General features: G+C 46.1%; 2 protein-coding genes across 2 annotated transcripts; both read left to right on the top strand.

The window, feature by feature from the left end:
* Positions 1-866: 866 nt before the first annotated feature.
* PG986_002176 (lactose permease) lies at positions 867-3,060 on the top strand (the record flags this gene model as incomplete). The annotated part of the gene is made up of 8 exons (XM_066838398.1): positions 867-923; positions 1,017-1,296; positions 1,363-1,825; positions 1,910-1,983; positions 2,041-2,168; positions 2,243-2,493; positions 2,579-2,834; positions 2,947-3,060. 8 exons carry the CDS (start codon positions 867-869, stop codon positions 3,058-3,060), a joined length of 1,623 nt encoding a protein of 540 aa, XP_066707291.1.
* Positions 3,061-4,228: 1,168 nt separating this feature from the next.
* PG986_002175 (FAD-dependent monooxygenase terC) lies at positions 4,229-5,694 on the top strand (the record flags this gene model as incomplete). Its single annotated transcript, XM_066838397.1, has 4 exons — positions 4,229-4,249; positions 4,352-4,912; positions 4,974-5,045; positions 5,113-5,694. 4 exons carry the CDS (start codon positions 4,229-4,231, stop codon positions 5,692-5,694), a joined length of 1,236 nt encoding a protein of 411 aa, XP_066707290.1.
* Between the last annotated feature and the right edge of the window lie 7,617 nt (positions 5,695-13,311).

Genomic DNA, 13,311 nt, shown 5'->3' with positions numbered 1-13,311 from the left:
GTGGGGCCGCTGATGATGGATTGAATGGGGAAGCGATACTGCAACCGGTATGGGGGAGGAGGAGGAGGACCGATCAGGAGGCCCGGACGAAGGTGGCTAGCCCATGCTGCACGTTTTTCATTCGGCGCGACTCGCCCAAAGCTCGCTCACCCAACGCGTTTCGATGATAGCTGGCGCATCGAACCCAGGAGTTTAAGAGAGATTGCTATTCTTCTCGCCTGTTGTGGGCGATGTGTATGCATGGGATAATCGAGATTGCTATTTAAAGTCGGTGGCGCAAGAAAAATCCCCTTTTTGCTGCCGCAGACAGGCTCGTATCCGATAGATTTCCAAGCAGGCAGCGCGACCAGGGCTGGTTTGGCAGAGAGACTGCAGTTCCAGCCGTCGCCCTAAGCCCACCCACCCCCTGGCCACAACCTATATCGGCCGGGGATTAGCACAAGGATATGCAACCACGCGATTATCGTCCCGACTAGGATGTGGCAGACCACACACATACACGCCTGCACACCCTCAGGAGAAATCTTTCTCTCCCCCATAGGCATGGCCTGGAAGAATGACTGCTGTTGGTCGATTGCCCCCCAGTACACCTGCATGCACATCCGTACATTCAAACCTACGTGCGTACAACGACAAGCGTTATTTCTTGGTGAATCCCTGAAACATAAAACCATGGACGTTCCCGAGTCCTACCCTTTCCCTTCTGGCGTTGCTCATCTTTCAGTAGACTGCAACTGTTGATCGAAACACGGCCGTTTCCACATCCGGAGTGTAACACCACTTTAACCTCCGACCCTCGCATCGAACTATAGGAAAAAAAGGCATAACGAGCGGGAGACTAGAAACAAGCGCAGCCAGCCGCCAAGATGGAGAAGCGCGACGATGTCGACGTGCACGAGACGCACGAGCACTACCCGGAGAAGGTTAGTCATCCCCGAGCTGCCCCGGCCGTGGCCGTGACCGTGATCTATGTTGCGCCGATATGACCGAGACTAACTCCTCACTTTTCAACCCAGGCGAACGTCCAGCACACAGTCATTAAGGGCAATGAAGCCTTCGCGGCCGCGTTGGTGTCGGAGCCGCCGAACCCCTGGGCCCGGACGCAGATCATGCTCTACGTCTTCTCCATTGTCGGCTTCTTCTGCAGTACCATGAACGGCTACGACGGGTCCCTCATCAACAACCTGCTGATTAACCCAGCCTTCCTGGAGTACTATCACGCCGAAAATGCGGGGATCTGGGCTGGAATCATCTCGTCCATGTACCAGATCGGTGGTGTTGTTGCTCTTCCGTTTGGTAAGAAAGCGCAGTCCCCATGCTACGGCGTTACTATCATGAACCGGAACTAACGTAATCCGACAGTCGGACCTGCCATCGACACCTTCGGCCGCCGCATCGGCATGCTCATCGGGGCCGGTCTCATCATCGTCGGGACCATCATCCAGGGCGTCTCGACCAACGCCGACACCTTCATGGGCGGCCGGTTCCTCCTGGGCTTCGGCGTCTCCATCGCCTCGGCCGCGGGCCCCATGTACGTCGTCGAGATCAACCACCCGGCCTTCCGCGGCGTCGTGGGCGCCATGTACAACACCCTCTGGTTCAGCGGGTCCATCATCGCGTCGGGCGCCGCGCGCGGCGCCCTCAACACCGGCGGCGACTACTCGTGGCGCCTCATCACCTGGCTGCAGTGCCTCTTCTCGGGGCTCATTGTCATCTTTGCGCTCTTCCTGCCCGAGTCGCCGCGCTGGCTCTATGTTAATAACAAGAAGGAGCAGGCGATGAATATGCTTACCAAGTACCACGGCAACGGGAACTCGGACAGTACGTTAATCCCGTCATTGTGTATCTTTTATATGCTGGTGCTGTGGGAACTAACACACTCCAACTAGGCCCCTGGGTCAAACTGCAGATGTCCGAGTATGAGGAGCTCCCTGAACATGGACGGCGCCGACAAGCGCTGGTGGGACTACCGTGCCCTTTTCAGTGAGTATATCCATGTGAATCATGGATAGCTGTGACTACTAACCATTACCTACCAAGGAAACCGGGCCTCCGCCTACCGTCTTGGCTGCAATGTCGTCATCTCCATCTTCGGCCAATGGGCTGGCAACGCAGTTCTCTCCTACTTCCTCGGTGCCGTGCTGGACGGAGCCGGCTACCACCACCCCGTACGTCGCGATGCGTTTTGACATGACCCCCTGGATATTTTCTCCGTACTGACATGCGTGACCCGCAACGGCAGATCGAGAAGGCGAACATCACCTTGATCAACTCTTGCCAGCAGTTCCTGTGCGCCATTGTCGGCGCTTGCCTGGTCGACCGCGTCGGCCGTCGCCCCCTCTTCCTGTTCTCGTTCATCGGCTGCACCGTCGTCTGGCTCGGCATGACCATCGCCTCGGCAGAGTTCGAGGCCGGGGGCGGCAGCAAAGACTCGATGGGCACGAACCCGGGCGCGAGCAAGGCCGCTATCGCTATGATTTTCATCTTCGGCAGGTAAGTCCTACTGCAACCCATGATCCCGGCTTCGCGTTCCTCTGCCTCGTAGAGAATAGTGATTGACAAAGCCACCACTCTGTAGCATCTACTCCATCGGAATAACCCCCCTCCAAGCTCTGTTCCCCGTCGAGGTGCTCTCCTTCGAGATGCGGGCCAAGGGCATGGCCTTCTCCTCCCTGGCCGTCAACGTCGGCGGTCTGCTCAACCAGTTCGCCTGGCCCGTGGCGTTGCAGAACATCACGTGGAAGACGTACATTATCTTCACGGTCCAGGACGCCGTCCAGGCCTTTTATCATCTGGTGGTTCATTCCGGAGACCAAGAACCGCACGGTAAGTTTGTGCGACGAACAACGGGCCGCCGATCTTCTTGACCCCCCACCTCCCCCCCTTTTTTCTTTTCTTTTTTTTCTTTCTGCTCATGTTTGCTGATGCTGTGTCTTCGTCCTGCAGCTTGAGGAACTCGATGAGATCTTCGCCGCCAAGAACCCCGTGAAAGCCTCTATCCAGAAGAAGCATGTTGCTGTCACCGAGACGGGTAACGTCGTCGATATCCATGATGTCTAGATTAGCGGGAAGGGATTATCATTATAAGTCAGGTCGAGTGGTGGATATGGGATCGGTAAAAGGCCTGGACGCGGTTCTGAGCCAAAACTCTGCCCCCTATTGTCTATTATCCGATAAAAGGATCATAGACGCTACACATAATATGCCTAACCACACCTCACGAAAACTTTATATGTCTTTATAATTAAATCGGATCACATAGTGCTTCTTTACTATTCCAGAAAGGAAAAAAAAACGAAACGAAACGAGTGTTGATGTACTCTGTTTTGAGCGGCGCGTCTTACGAACTGTGCATCTCGCATATGCCGGATACTACCCCTCCTGAAGCAAACCGGGGTATATCGCCTTTTCTGGAAGGCTGGACGGCCATATGCTGCACAAGGTCACAAACACGAAGACAGCGACTCACACAACCGGGGGCATGCATACTACCCTCAACACTCCAGTAGCCCAAGCAATGCACAATCAGGCGCAGTTCCAAGTTTCCCCCTCGATCCTTTTCCTTTCTCCCGACATGCAGTTTTTGGTCGATAACAAGTGACAAGTGATGACCCAAAACCGGGCGTATAACAACTGCCGAGACATGTCCTATTCCGTGGCCGTCGGTAGCGTGGCTCAGCGAAGGTGAACGCTGCGAGTTTCCCCGCGCGTCCCCTGGGTCTGGTAAGTTTGGAGAAATGCGACGCTAGGTGCGCACTAGAATACCAACTGTACAGGACACTACTGCCCCAATCCAACGGCACTCTCAATGACCCAAAACAAAGTCCCGATAGCCGAGATCAGTCCCTTTCCATCGGCATCAACAATACACATCAGTCCCAGAAATCGCCGAAGACGTTGCGATATTCCGCATCCGGGGTGGGTGCGGGGAAGATCGTGGACGAAAGGCCCGCATTTCCCTCCCACGGTTGCGGGTCATGACTCGCTGACGCCCTTTATTAGGAGCGGCACAGCGCCCCCCAATTTTCCTCATGGCACACGCTGCCCGCCTTTTACCACTTTTCATGACTTTTGCAGACTCGGGGGGTGCAGATTATAGTTCCGTCGTGTCGGTGCGCCGTTGCCTAGCTTAGCCCTTTTTCAACCACCGAGAGACAAGCAAGCCCTTGAGCTACGTTTCATAAGCAAGGTTTCAAGGAAAAAGCAAAACCTTCGAAAACAGTTAGATATGACACGTCCGTTTGAAAAGGTGAGTGGCCCAATCATGTCTCAACCCAAGTTGCGGCCGGCGACGGACGAAATGGAGAGAGAATAACCACCGAAGAAGACAAATTCTTACAAAACACTCTAGGTCATCGTCGTGGGCGCCGGCCCGAGCGGCCTGCTCCTCAGCCTGCTCCTAGCCCAACACGGCATCCCCGTGCACATCCTCGAAGGCGCGTCCGAGCTCGACGGCCGCCCGCGCGCCGCCATCTACGGCCCGGCCGCGATCCCGGACCTGGCGCGCGCGGGCGTGCTGGACGAGATCCGCCGGCGGGGGTTCACCGTCAACACCATGTCGTGGCGGCGCTTCGCGGACCACTCCTTCATCACCGGCATGGACGGCCGGTGCGTCGCCGACGTGGACGGGCAGGACCTGCGCATGGCGTGCTTGGTGCTCGACGAGCTGGACCGGCTGCTGCTCGAGGAGTTCCTGACCAAGCACGGCGGGTCCATCAGCTGGAACCACCGCGTCATCGGCGTCGGGCAGGACGGGGAGAGCGCGTGGGCCGAGGTGGAGACGCCCGAGGGCAGGAAGAAGGTTCAGGCGGATTACATCGTGGGCTGCGACGGCGCGACCAGCATGGTGCGGAAATCGCTGTTCCCCGACTTCCCGGGCTTCACGTGGGATCGGCAGATTGTGGCCACAAACGTAAGAGCGCATTGATTTTGAGGTCGCATCTTTGATATCGGTTTACTGACATGGTTCACAGGTGTATTACGATTTTGAAGGCACCCACGGATTTACGAATACCAACTTCATCCTCCACCCGGAGCATTTCTGCGTAAGTTCTACATCACGATCAGTCCCTAATGATGACCTGCTGCTCGAAGCTAACAAACCTTCCGAAGATGGTGGCGAAAATCACACGAGACGGCTTATACCGGGTGACGTACGGTGAGGCGGGTGGCCTGACTCTGGACCAAATCAAAGAGCGCCAATCGATGAAGTTCGAAACGATCCTGCCCGGGCACCCGAAACCAGGCGACTACAAACTCGTGAGCCTGGCCCCCTACAAGATGCACCAACGCTGCGCCCCCTCCTTCCGCGTCGGCCGAGTCCTGCTGGCCGCGGACGCGGCGCACCTGTGCAACCCGTGGGGCGGGATGGGCATCACGGGCGGCTTCGTGGACGCGGGCGGCCTGGCCGACTGCCTGATCGGCCTGTGGGACGGCCTCGCGGACGAATCGATCCTGGACCTGTACAGCGAGAAGCGGCGCGATAAGTGGCAGAACCTCATCGACCCCGCCTCGCAGGCCAACTTCCTCCGCGTCTCGGACCCGGACCCGGACACGCTGCTCGAGCGCGACGACGTGATGCGGGCCTGCAAGGCGGCGGAGAATGATGAGGGGATGCAGCGGGAGGCGTTTATGGGAATGATGGAGTTGCGGTATGACTTTACGCAGCATTATAACAAGAAGCCGAGCCAGTGATGAGGCCTGCTCGGTACGTATACTTCCTGAGACGTTATATATTGCACTATGGCCCGATCAGTGCTAAGATGCAACCCCTACTGGCTGCCCCCCCTCTGATTGACCCCTCCTGATTTCAGATGATTCTAGAGCCCCTGAGCAACAACAATAGTATATAAAGGGGTCAAATCTCACTCGTCTCCCAATTGAAGTAGATTAATCTCTTCCTCTTTTTTTCCTCTTTTTACCACCATTAATATAACTAAAAAAGCTCGCATTGCGCAGGCGGTCCAGGCCGTGCTGGCCGGCGGAAGCATTAACCGTGCGGCTAAAGACTATAACGTTAATAGGGGCACCCTTCGTAACCGACTTAGGGGTTAACTTTCGAAAAAAGAGAAGTATAAAGCCCTTTAGTTTTTTACCCCTGCCGAAGAGACTTTTTTAGCTAAATAGGCTTTTTTCTAAGCTAGCCTAAACTACGTACTAACGCACCGGCTGTTTCGTATATACGCTTAGCGTATTCTTTTTATAAAAAAGGTCGATTATTTTATCGGTAAGCAATAGGTGCACCGTTTTTTAAAACGTTATCCGGCTTTTAAAACCGTGCGTATTAAAGCGATAAATTTCCGGCGCTTCGTATATATATTAAACGGGGCCGTGTAAGGGTTTTTTAATCGGCTTAATATTATTATTATTATAAATATACCCCCTCGATTTAAATTTAACGCCGATAAAGTAGAAATTACGATAACAATAGGAGAGGGTATTATAATAATCGGCCTTGCCGCCTATTAAAGTTTAATGCGAAACGATTCAGTTAATTACGTGTAGATAATTATTTTAAAGTATATTAATACTATTAGTAATATTCTGTCGCTTTTAATTATATTTAAAAGCTAATCGGTTTAGTAATAATAATTCCTTTAAAAAAGGATAAAGTTAATTACGAGTATAAAAACTAGGCTTTTAAAACGTTACTAAAAAGATAAACTTTTAATCTTATAGCTTTAAAATAGCTAAAAAAATCTTTATCCCTTTAATTAAGCCTAATAATTTTAATTAATAGAGGCTTTTAATTCTAAATAAATATAGAAATTATATTAATAATAACTTTATATTAGCGGCGTTAAAGGTTAAAGTATAGCTCCTTTATTTATTATTACATAGCTCCTATATACTCTAGCCCTTAAATATTAACTATTTTAAGGTTTTAAAAAGAGGTTTCGAAGGGAGCTCGACTTAGTATACGCCGTTATTAATAATAGCTACGTTAAAAAAGGGATTTTTTTCGAGCCTAGGCTAAAACATGTAAAATAGTTTTTACCCTTAAAGTTATCGCTAATAAATAAATAGTAACTAATATCTACCCTTTTAATATTAATAAGCCGATAAATAATAAGCTCCGTCGTATTAATATATTACGAGCTATCGATAAGGCTATCGCCGCCGAGAATACGCGCTAGTTAACTGAACCGAAGACTAGAAGGATCGAAACGCCGAAAAATAGCCGGCAGGTTAAAGATTTAAGGGCTGCGATACTTAGTATAGAAGTTACCACCGGTAATCCAATTAAAAGGTTACTGTGGAAAAAGCTCGGCAAGAGTATTAATAATTTATTATTATTATTATTAATAGTACGCCGTATGCCGAAGGCCTTCGGTACATCTACCTAGTTCCTCGTGTAATAAACCGTGCCGAAGCTGGACTAAAAATACACGCTACTAATATCGTAAAATCTACCTCACGTGCTCGACGTTACTATGCTAGTTCTTACCCACTAGCCTAGTAACCCTTACTTTAGGGCTTAAAAAGAAATTATTTAGGTTCGGGTGGTCCCCTAATCTCTATTGCTAATTTATATAGCGGTAGTCGACCGGTCCGTAAAAACCACTTTACGATAACCTTCGCCGTATCTTTTTTTATAATAAGCGCCGCTAGATCGCGACGAGTTCGTAGCGGATTAGGTGTTAGCTGTTTTGTTAGCTGCTTTTATCTTTCCTCGAAGTTTTTACAGTATAAGATTAGGTGTTCGGCTATCTCCCGTTTTTTACCGTAATTATATAGCGGCGTCGGGACGTTTAAAACCCGATAAGTGAATAGGAACGACTTAAGCCCTATTTTTTTAATGCGTGCTTATATTAAGACCGATATTTCGTATTTAAGCATATCGTCGTAACGACGGCACGCTCCCTAGTCTAGCGGCGACTTTATAACTAATTCGCGACGGCCTCGCGTCGAAGTAACGGTATAAAACTATCTTTATTCCTATTTTTCTTTGAGCGCTTATTCGACTGTTTAACTATTTAGTTATTGTCTAGCTGACGTTAATTAAGCGTCGTTTAGCTATGGAGTCGTGGGGGCTTCGCTAATAGCTTTTTAGGGTTTTTTTTATCTCTTTCTTTTTGCGCTACGTTTTTTATTAATGATTTCTGCCGCTTTTATATAGGCGCCGCGTAAAAATTGTAGTTTTCTGGTAGTCTCCGTGCGTATTTCGAAGCTAGTTATTTTCGCATTTAAATAAAGATCGAGGGGGGAATTACCGCTTTAGTTTTTAAATAGTATTAGGGGGTTGCTTTATATACCCCTATTACGGTCCGGAGATAAGAGTTTTAGACTATTATAAGGTTAAAGGCTGGCCTTTTTTTCGATATCGCTTACTTTATACTAAACCGACGCTCCGTACGTGAGTACGCTACGTATTATTTTCGTATAAAGCTTTTTTGCCTTTCGTACCGAATATCTTTAAGTTAACATTGCGAGCCTAGTGAGAGTTAATGTTTAAGTTACTATTTTCGCTTTAATTTTTAAGATATAATCCTTTTATTATAGCTTTCGATAAAGTTAAACGCCGAAGAATTTCGTAGAGGTTACCGGCGTTATAGTAACGTTTCCGAGGCGTACCTGCAACGTATAAGCTTTTCGCGTTTTAATAAAATAGATAAGCTCGCTTTTTTAAGTTCGAACTTTATTCCTCTCGTGCGTGCCCAGCGGCTATAAATCTCCTAGGCTCTTTTTAAGTTTCGGTAATTTATAACGTAGTCTGGCTTTACGGTAATAAAATTCGTATTATCCGCGAATTCGACGATAATAAACTGCTCATACGTTTTTAATTTTTCGTATAGTGTAGCGATATAAAGAATAAAAAAGATCGGTGATAGCGGGGAGCTTTACGGAATATTAGCGCGGAGCTGAATCCTCTTTAATAACTTGCCGTCGAAATGAAGGTGGACCGATTTATTCGTAATAAAGCTCTCGATTTATCGGTAGACTTAATCCGGCAATCCTTTTTCGCGGAGTGTAATAATTAGTTTTTTATGGTTGATTATATCGAAAACGTTTTTAATATCGAGTTAAAAGAGGGAAACAACGCCCTTTTATTATTACGTTGTACGAACAACGTCGATAATTAATCGAATAGCCAGCTCGATAGATCGCTATATTCGGTTTCCTATTTAGCCTTTAAATAAAAGCGAGTACTTTTCGGCTATTCCGGTAATTCGCCGGTTTATAGCTGTTTTTATTACCTTCCCGACCGTACTGAGTAATGAAATAAGTCTTTATTTATTAGGTGTCTACTTTTCGGTTGTTGTTTTATTTGGCTTTAGGATTACGATAACCTTTACCGTACGGAAACGTTTAGGGAAGTAGGCAAGCCGGAAGCTCGTTATCGCTAAGCCGGCTAACGTCCTGTAACGAACGGCTATCGGGGTCCAAAAGAAACCTCGTAGACGTGTTGGGTTTATGTTGGCTAAGACGAGAAAGTACTTAAACGTGCAGAAGACCCGGTCTTTTGATACAATGGTAATATCTTAACTTGATCGTGGGATTTGGTATGAAAGTGTAATAGGTCCGTTAAGGTAATGTGCCTCATTAATAGGTTAGATTGATGTTTAGATTAATTATTAAAGTAGAGAGTGTTTATATGAAATATATAGGAAAGGTTCGTGGTTTATATATTTAATCTCTTTTTTACTAATTTCTGGATTACGCTGGATATTCGCGATCCGATATATCCAGTCTCCCTTGGATCATGTCGGATATTCGCGATCTAACATATCTATACTTTAGCTGGATTATGTTAGATATCTACGATCCAATATATCTATATTTTATCTCTACGTGACCTCCGATGGTCATTCTATCTGATCTGTCCATCCCGTATTAACTATTTGTTACCGGCCACTTGGTGCTGTTATCGTTGTTCTGTCCTGGGCGTACTGGTTGATGACAGTCATCGTTGGTGGGTCCGTCATCGTGAGCGGGGCGTTAGCGCTGACCGGTGAGTCTGGCTGTCATCGGGTTTAAGTATGTTTCGGGCATCGTAGGCCCGTGCCGTAGGTGGGGTCTTGGTCGCGTAGTTGGCCAGGTTATAACACGTCCGGAAAAAGGGTTCCTTATACGCTTTAAAGAAATCAGGAGGTAAAAAGTTTTCCCTTAGAGTTTTTTAGGGTCCCGTTTGTTTAATAATATCTCTTATTTTTTTAACCGTTACTTCTATTTCGATAGGGGTAAAGCTAAAGGCGTGGTTCGATACGGTATTTAAATTTGTAAGGTCGGCTTCTAGGTTAAGGAAAAACTTTTTCGAAAAAAGCGTAGTTTTTTCGTCGTAGCTTCGCGTTTCGTTAGTAACTCTTTCGCTACGTCGTAATTTTAGGATTCCCGCTGTTTGTAATAGCGTCTAGTTTCGTAGTCAGGCTTATTATTTAAGCGATTAAAGTGTTTTAGAATTATGGGAGGCAGCGGCGACTGCGTGGCGTTAACTTTTTGTTTTTGTTATTTAAACGATTTTTTCTAGGTCCGTTTTCAACTCGGTGTATTGGTTTTAAGTATATTGCGAGGGTACCGCGAGATAGGCTCGGTATCGTTATTTCGTTATAGTTTGCGCTTTTTGGACCTCCGGTAACTATTAGGGCGTACTTTTATTAGTATAAGGGGTTTTTTTTTAGGGCTGCTATGTCGGTAATTTTTTATAGGTTACTTATAAGGTTATCGATAACTTAATTTAGTTCTTCCAGGTTTATTAGCTCGGCGATATCGGTTAAACGTGCTCCGGTTTCCGCCTATATTAGCCCTTTATTTAATATCGTTTAGTTTTATCTTTCTGCTTTTGTTTTATTATTTCGTAGCGAGTTAGTTTTTAGTTCGACGCGGACGACTTGTGCCTTATGGTTAGAACCTTTTAAGCCAGGGTTTCTTTTATATAAGATTGTCGTTCCTCGTGTTACCTAGGCTAGGTTTAGCGTAGAATCTCTTTGTTCGTGGCGTCGTTTCGTGATTTTTTTATATGGCGTGGTTAGCTTTAAGTTTTATTAGCCCGTAAAGGCAAAAAGGTTGTCTGCTCCGTACGATTTTTTGCTATGTACGTTTTAAAGCGGATGGTGTATGTTAAAGTTTTCGACGAGTAAGTGTTGCTCGGGGTACGAGGTCGTATCGAAGTCGTTTAGGGGGTTTTATTATTGAAAAGTTTTTTAGATTAGCGAATATATAGACTATATAGTAAAGCGGCCACTTTTTTTTTTAGTATTGTAACGGTAGCTTAATTAGGGCCTATTTTAATCTTTAGCTTAGCGATATCGAGGCGTTTATATATATAGATAGCCGCTCGGCCCTCGCTGTAAATTATTCGATACCTAGCTGTTTTTAGGTAATACGCGGTTTACGTGCGAGGGTTTATTTATATTTCTTGTAGTGTTAATATATCGTACTTTTTTTGGTTGGTTAAGGTAAGTACCGTTATTACTTTTAATACTGCGACGTTCCAGTATGTTATTTATAAGCTTATAATTATAAGATTATAATAGTGTTTTGCGTTAATAAAGGAGCGACGGTGCCGCGCCGGTTTTACGAGCGTGTTTCTCTATTTTGGCTGCTCGTTATCGAATCGAATCGCGGGCGGCTTTTTTTCCGCGAGACTATTATATACTTTTCTTTATCGTTAGTAAGGAGCGTTGTCGGTAATAATAAACGCCCTGTTTTTATCGAGCTATTGCCGGTATTACGGATTTCGAATTAGCGAGGCCGGTGGGTATAAGCTTTTTTTACGCGTTTTTTTTATTAAATCGCTACGGGGTAACCGCGATCCTACGCCGTGTATTCCCTGCCGTAATTAATATAACGTTTCCTGCTTCGTAGTCTTTTTTAGGGGCACTTTTAGTTTTTTTTAAGGTGTATTGCTATAAAGTAGTAGCTATATTGCTACTGTTTTCGATAATATTTAGTTACGTGGCCGTAGCCGTAGTAGCGGTAGTATTATTAAATGCGGAGGCTGGCGTTATACGGTTTGTAGTTGAAGATCTCGGAATCTTATATTAAACCGTTGTCGTATAAGTTTTTCATAGCTTGGACGGAGTTTATATGTAGAATAAAGGAAGCGTAGCGTATTTCGGGATTCTTCGGCAGGCTACGTTTATATTTTAAGATTTCTCTCAGGTTATATTTATTTACGAGTAAACTATGTAGTAACGCGGCTTTATTATGGGTATTTCGCGGTTTCGGCGGGCTAGGACGATAATTTTCGGTTATTAAGTAGTGGGATCGCTGTTACGCGGCGTAGATATAATTTAAGCTTAGGACTTAATTTATATAGCTTTAAAATTCTACGTAGTTTAAACGATAGCTTTTCCGATTATTTTTCGTAATTCCCCGCGGATTATTAGCGCGTTATCGTTATCGTCGAGGTGCGGTCGTAATTCGATCGTTTCGGTACGAAATTCCCTAATTATTTAAAAAATCTCTTTATGCTTACTACTAGGGGCTATTAAATTAGCGATCAATTTCTCTAAATATTTTAATCCTTTTTCGATACCTTTTCTCGAGCTATTTTCGCTACTAAAACGCGTTTAAAGCGTTTAAAGTTTTTAATTATACGCCGCGACGTTACTTCGCGGGTAGTACTAGCTTTACGCGAGTCCGGCGCGACCGGTGTTAATAACTATCGGATTATCCATCGAATTATCTATACCGTAGCGCCTTGGCTGCGTCCCCTCGATAAAGGTTCGGCTAAATTAATTCGACCTCGTAGATTTAAATAATAAAGTTTGTTTTCAATTATTCAATGGTTCGATCGAATTATCGATCTTTTCCCTTATTCCATGTTCCTGAAATTAAATAATATGTCATAAGCTTTACAGTAAACGTATTAATAATTTAACGGCTTAGATCGGCCGGTTAAAACAGGAAAAGGCCGGTCTAGAGGCAGATCTAGATAAAACAAGGGCTTAAAAGAAAAGAAAGGTTAATAAGGACCCTAATAAGGGCTTTATTTATATAGCAAACATTAGGGAGGTTTAAGAGGACGTTAAAAAAGGAAAGCTAAGGAAAAGGCCGAAAAGGGGCGCCGGTGAGGTGGTGGAAATTAATGCAAATCGAGCTAGTGGTAAGGGTAACTTTATTATAGTGCGCACGAGCCGAAACAGACCTTAAAATACAGTGTGTGTTGCTCAATTAACCTATCTATTGCTATTGTTATTGATTTTTACATCTATTTTAGGGGGGTCAGTGAAGGGGGGGGGCAGCCAGTAGAGGTTGCATCTTACTCGTCAGTCCTCATCTACCCAAGCCCCAGGTATAGAGAGAGGTTCTGGATTAACCAGTTGCCAGAACTCCCCAGCAAACTCGTCTGTGGGCTCCTTAAACCAA

This window comes from Apiospora aurea (assembly GCF_038362705.1).
Source record: "Apiospora aurea strain CBS 24483 chromosome Unknown utg000001l_segment0_segment0, whole genome shotgun sequence".
Lineage (NCBI taxonomy): Eukaryota > Fungi > Ascomycota > Sordariomycetes > Amphisphaeriales > Apiosporaceae > Apiospora > Apiospora aurea.
This window is presented reverse-complemented; position numbering and strand designations above follow the sequence as displayed.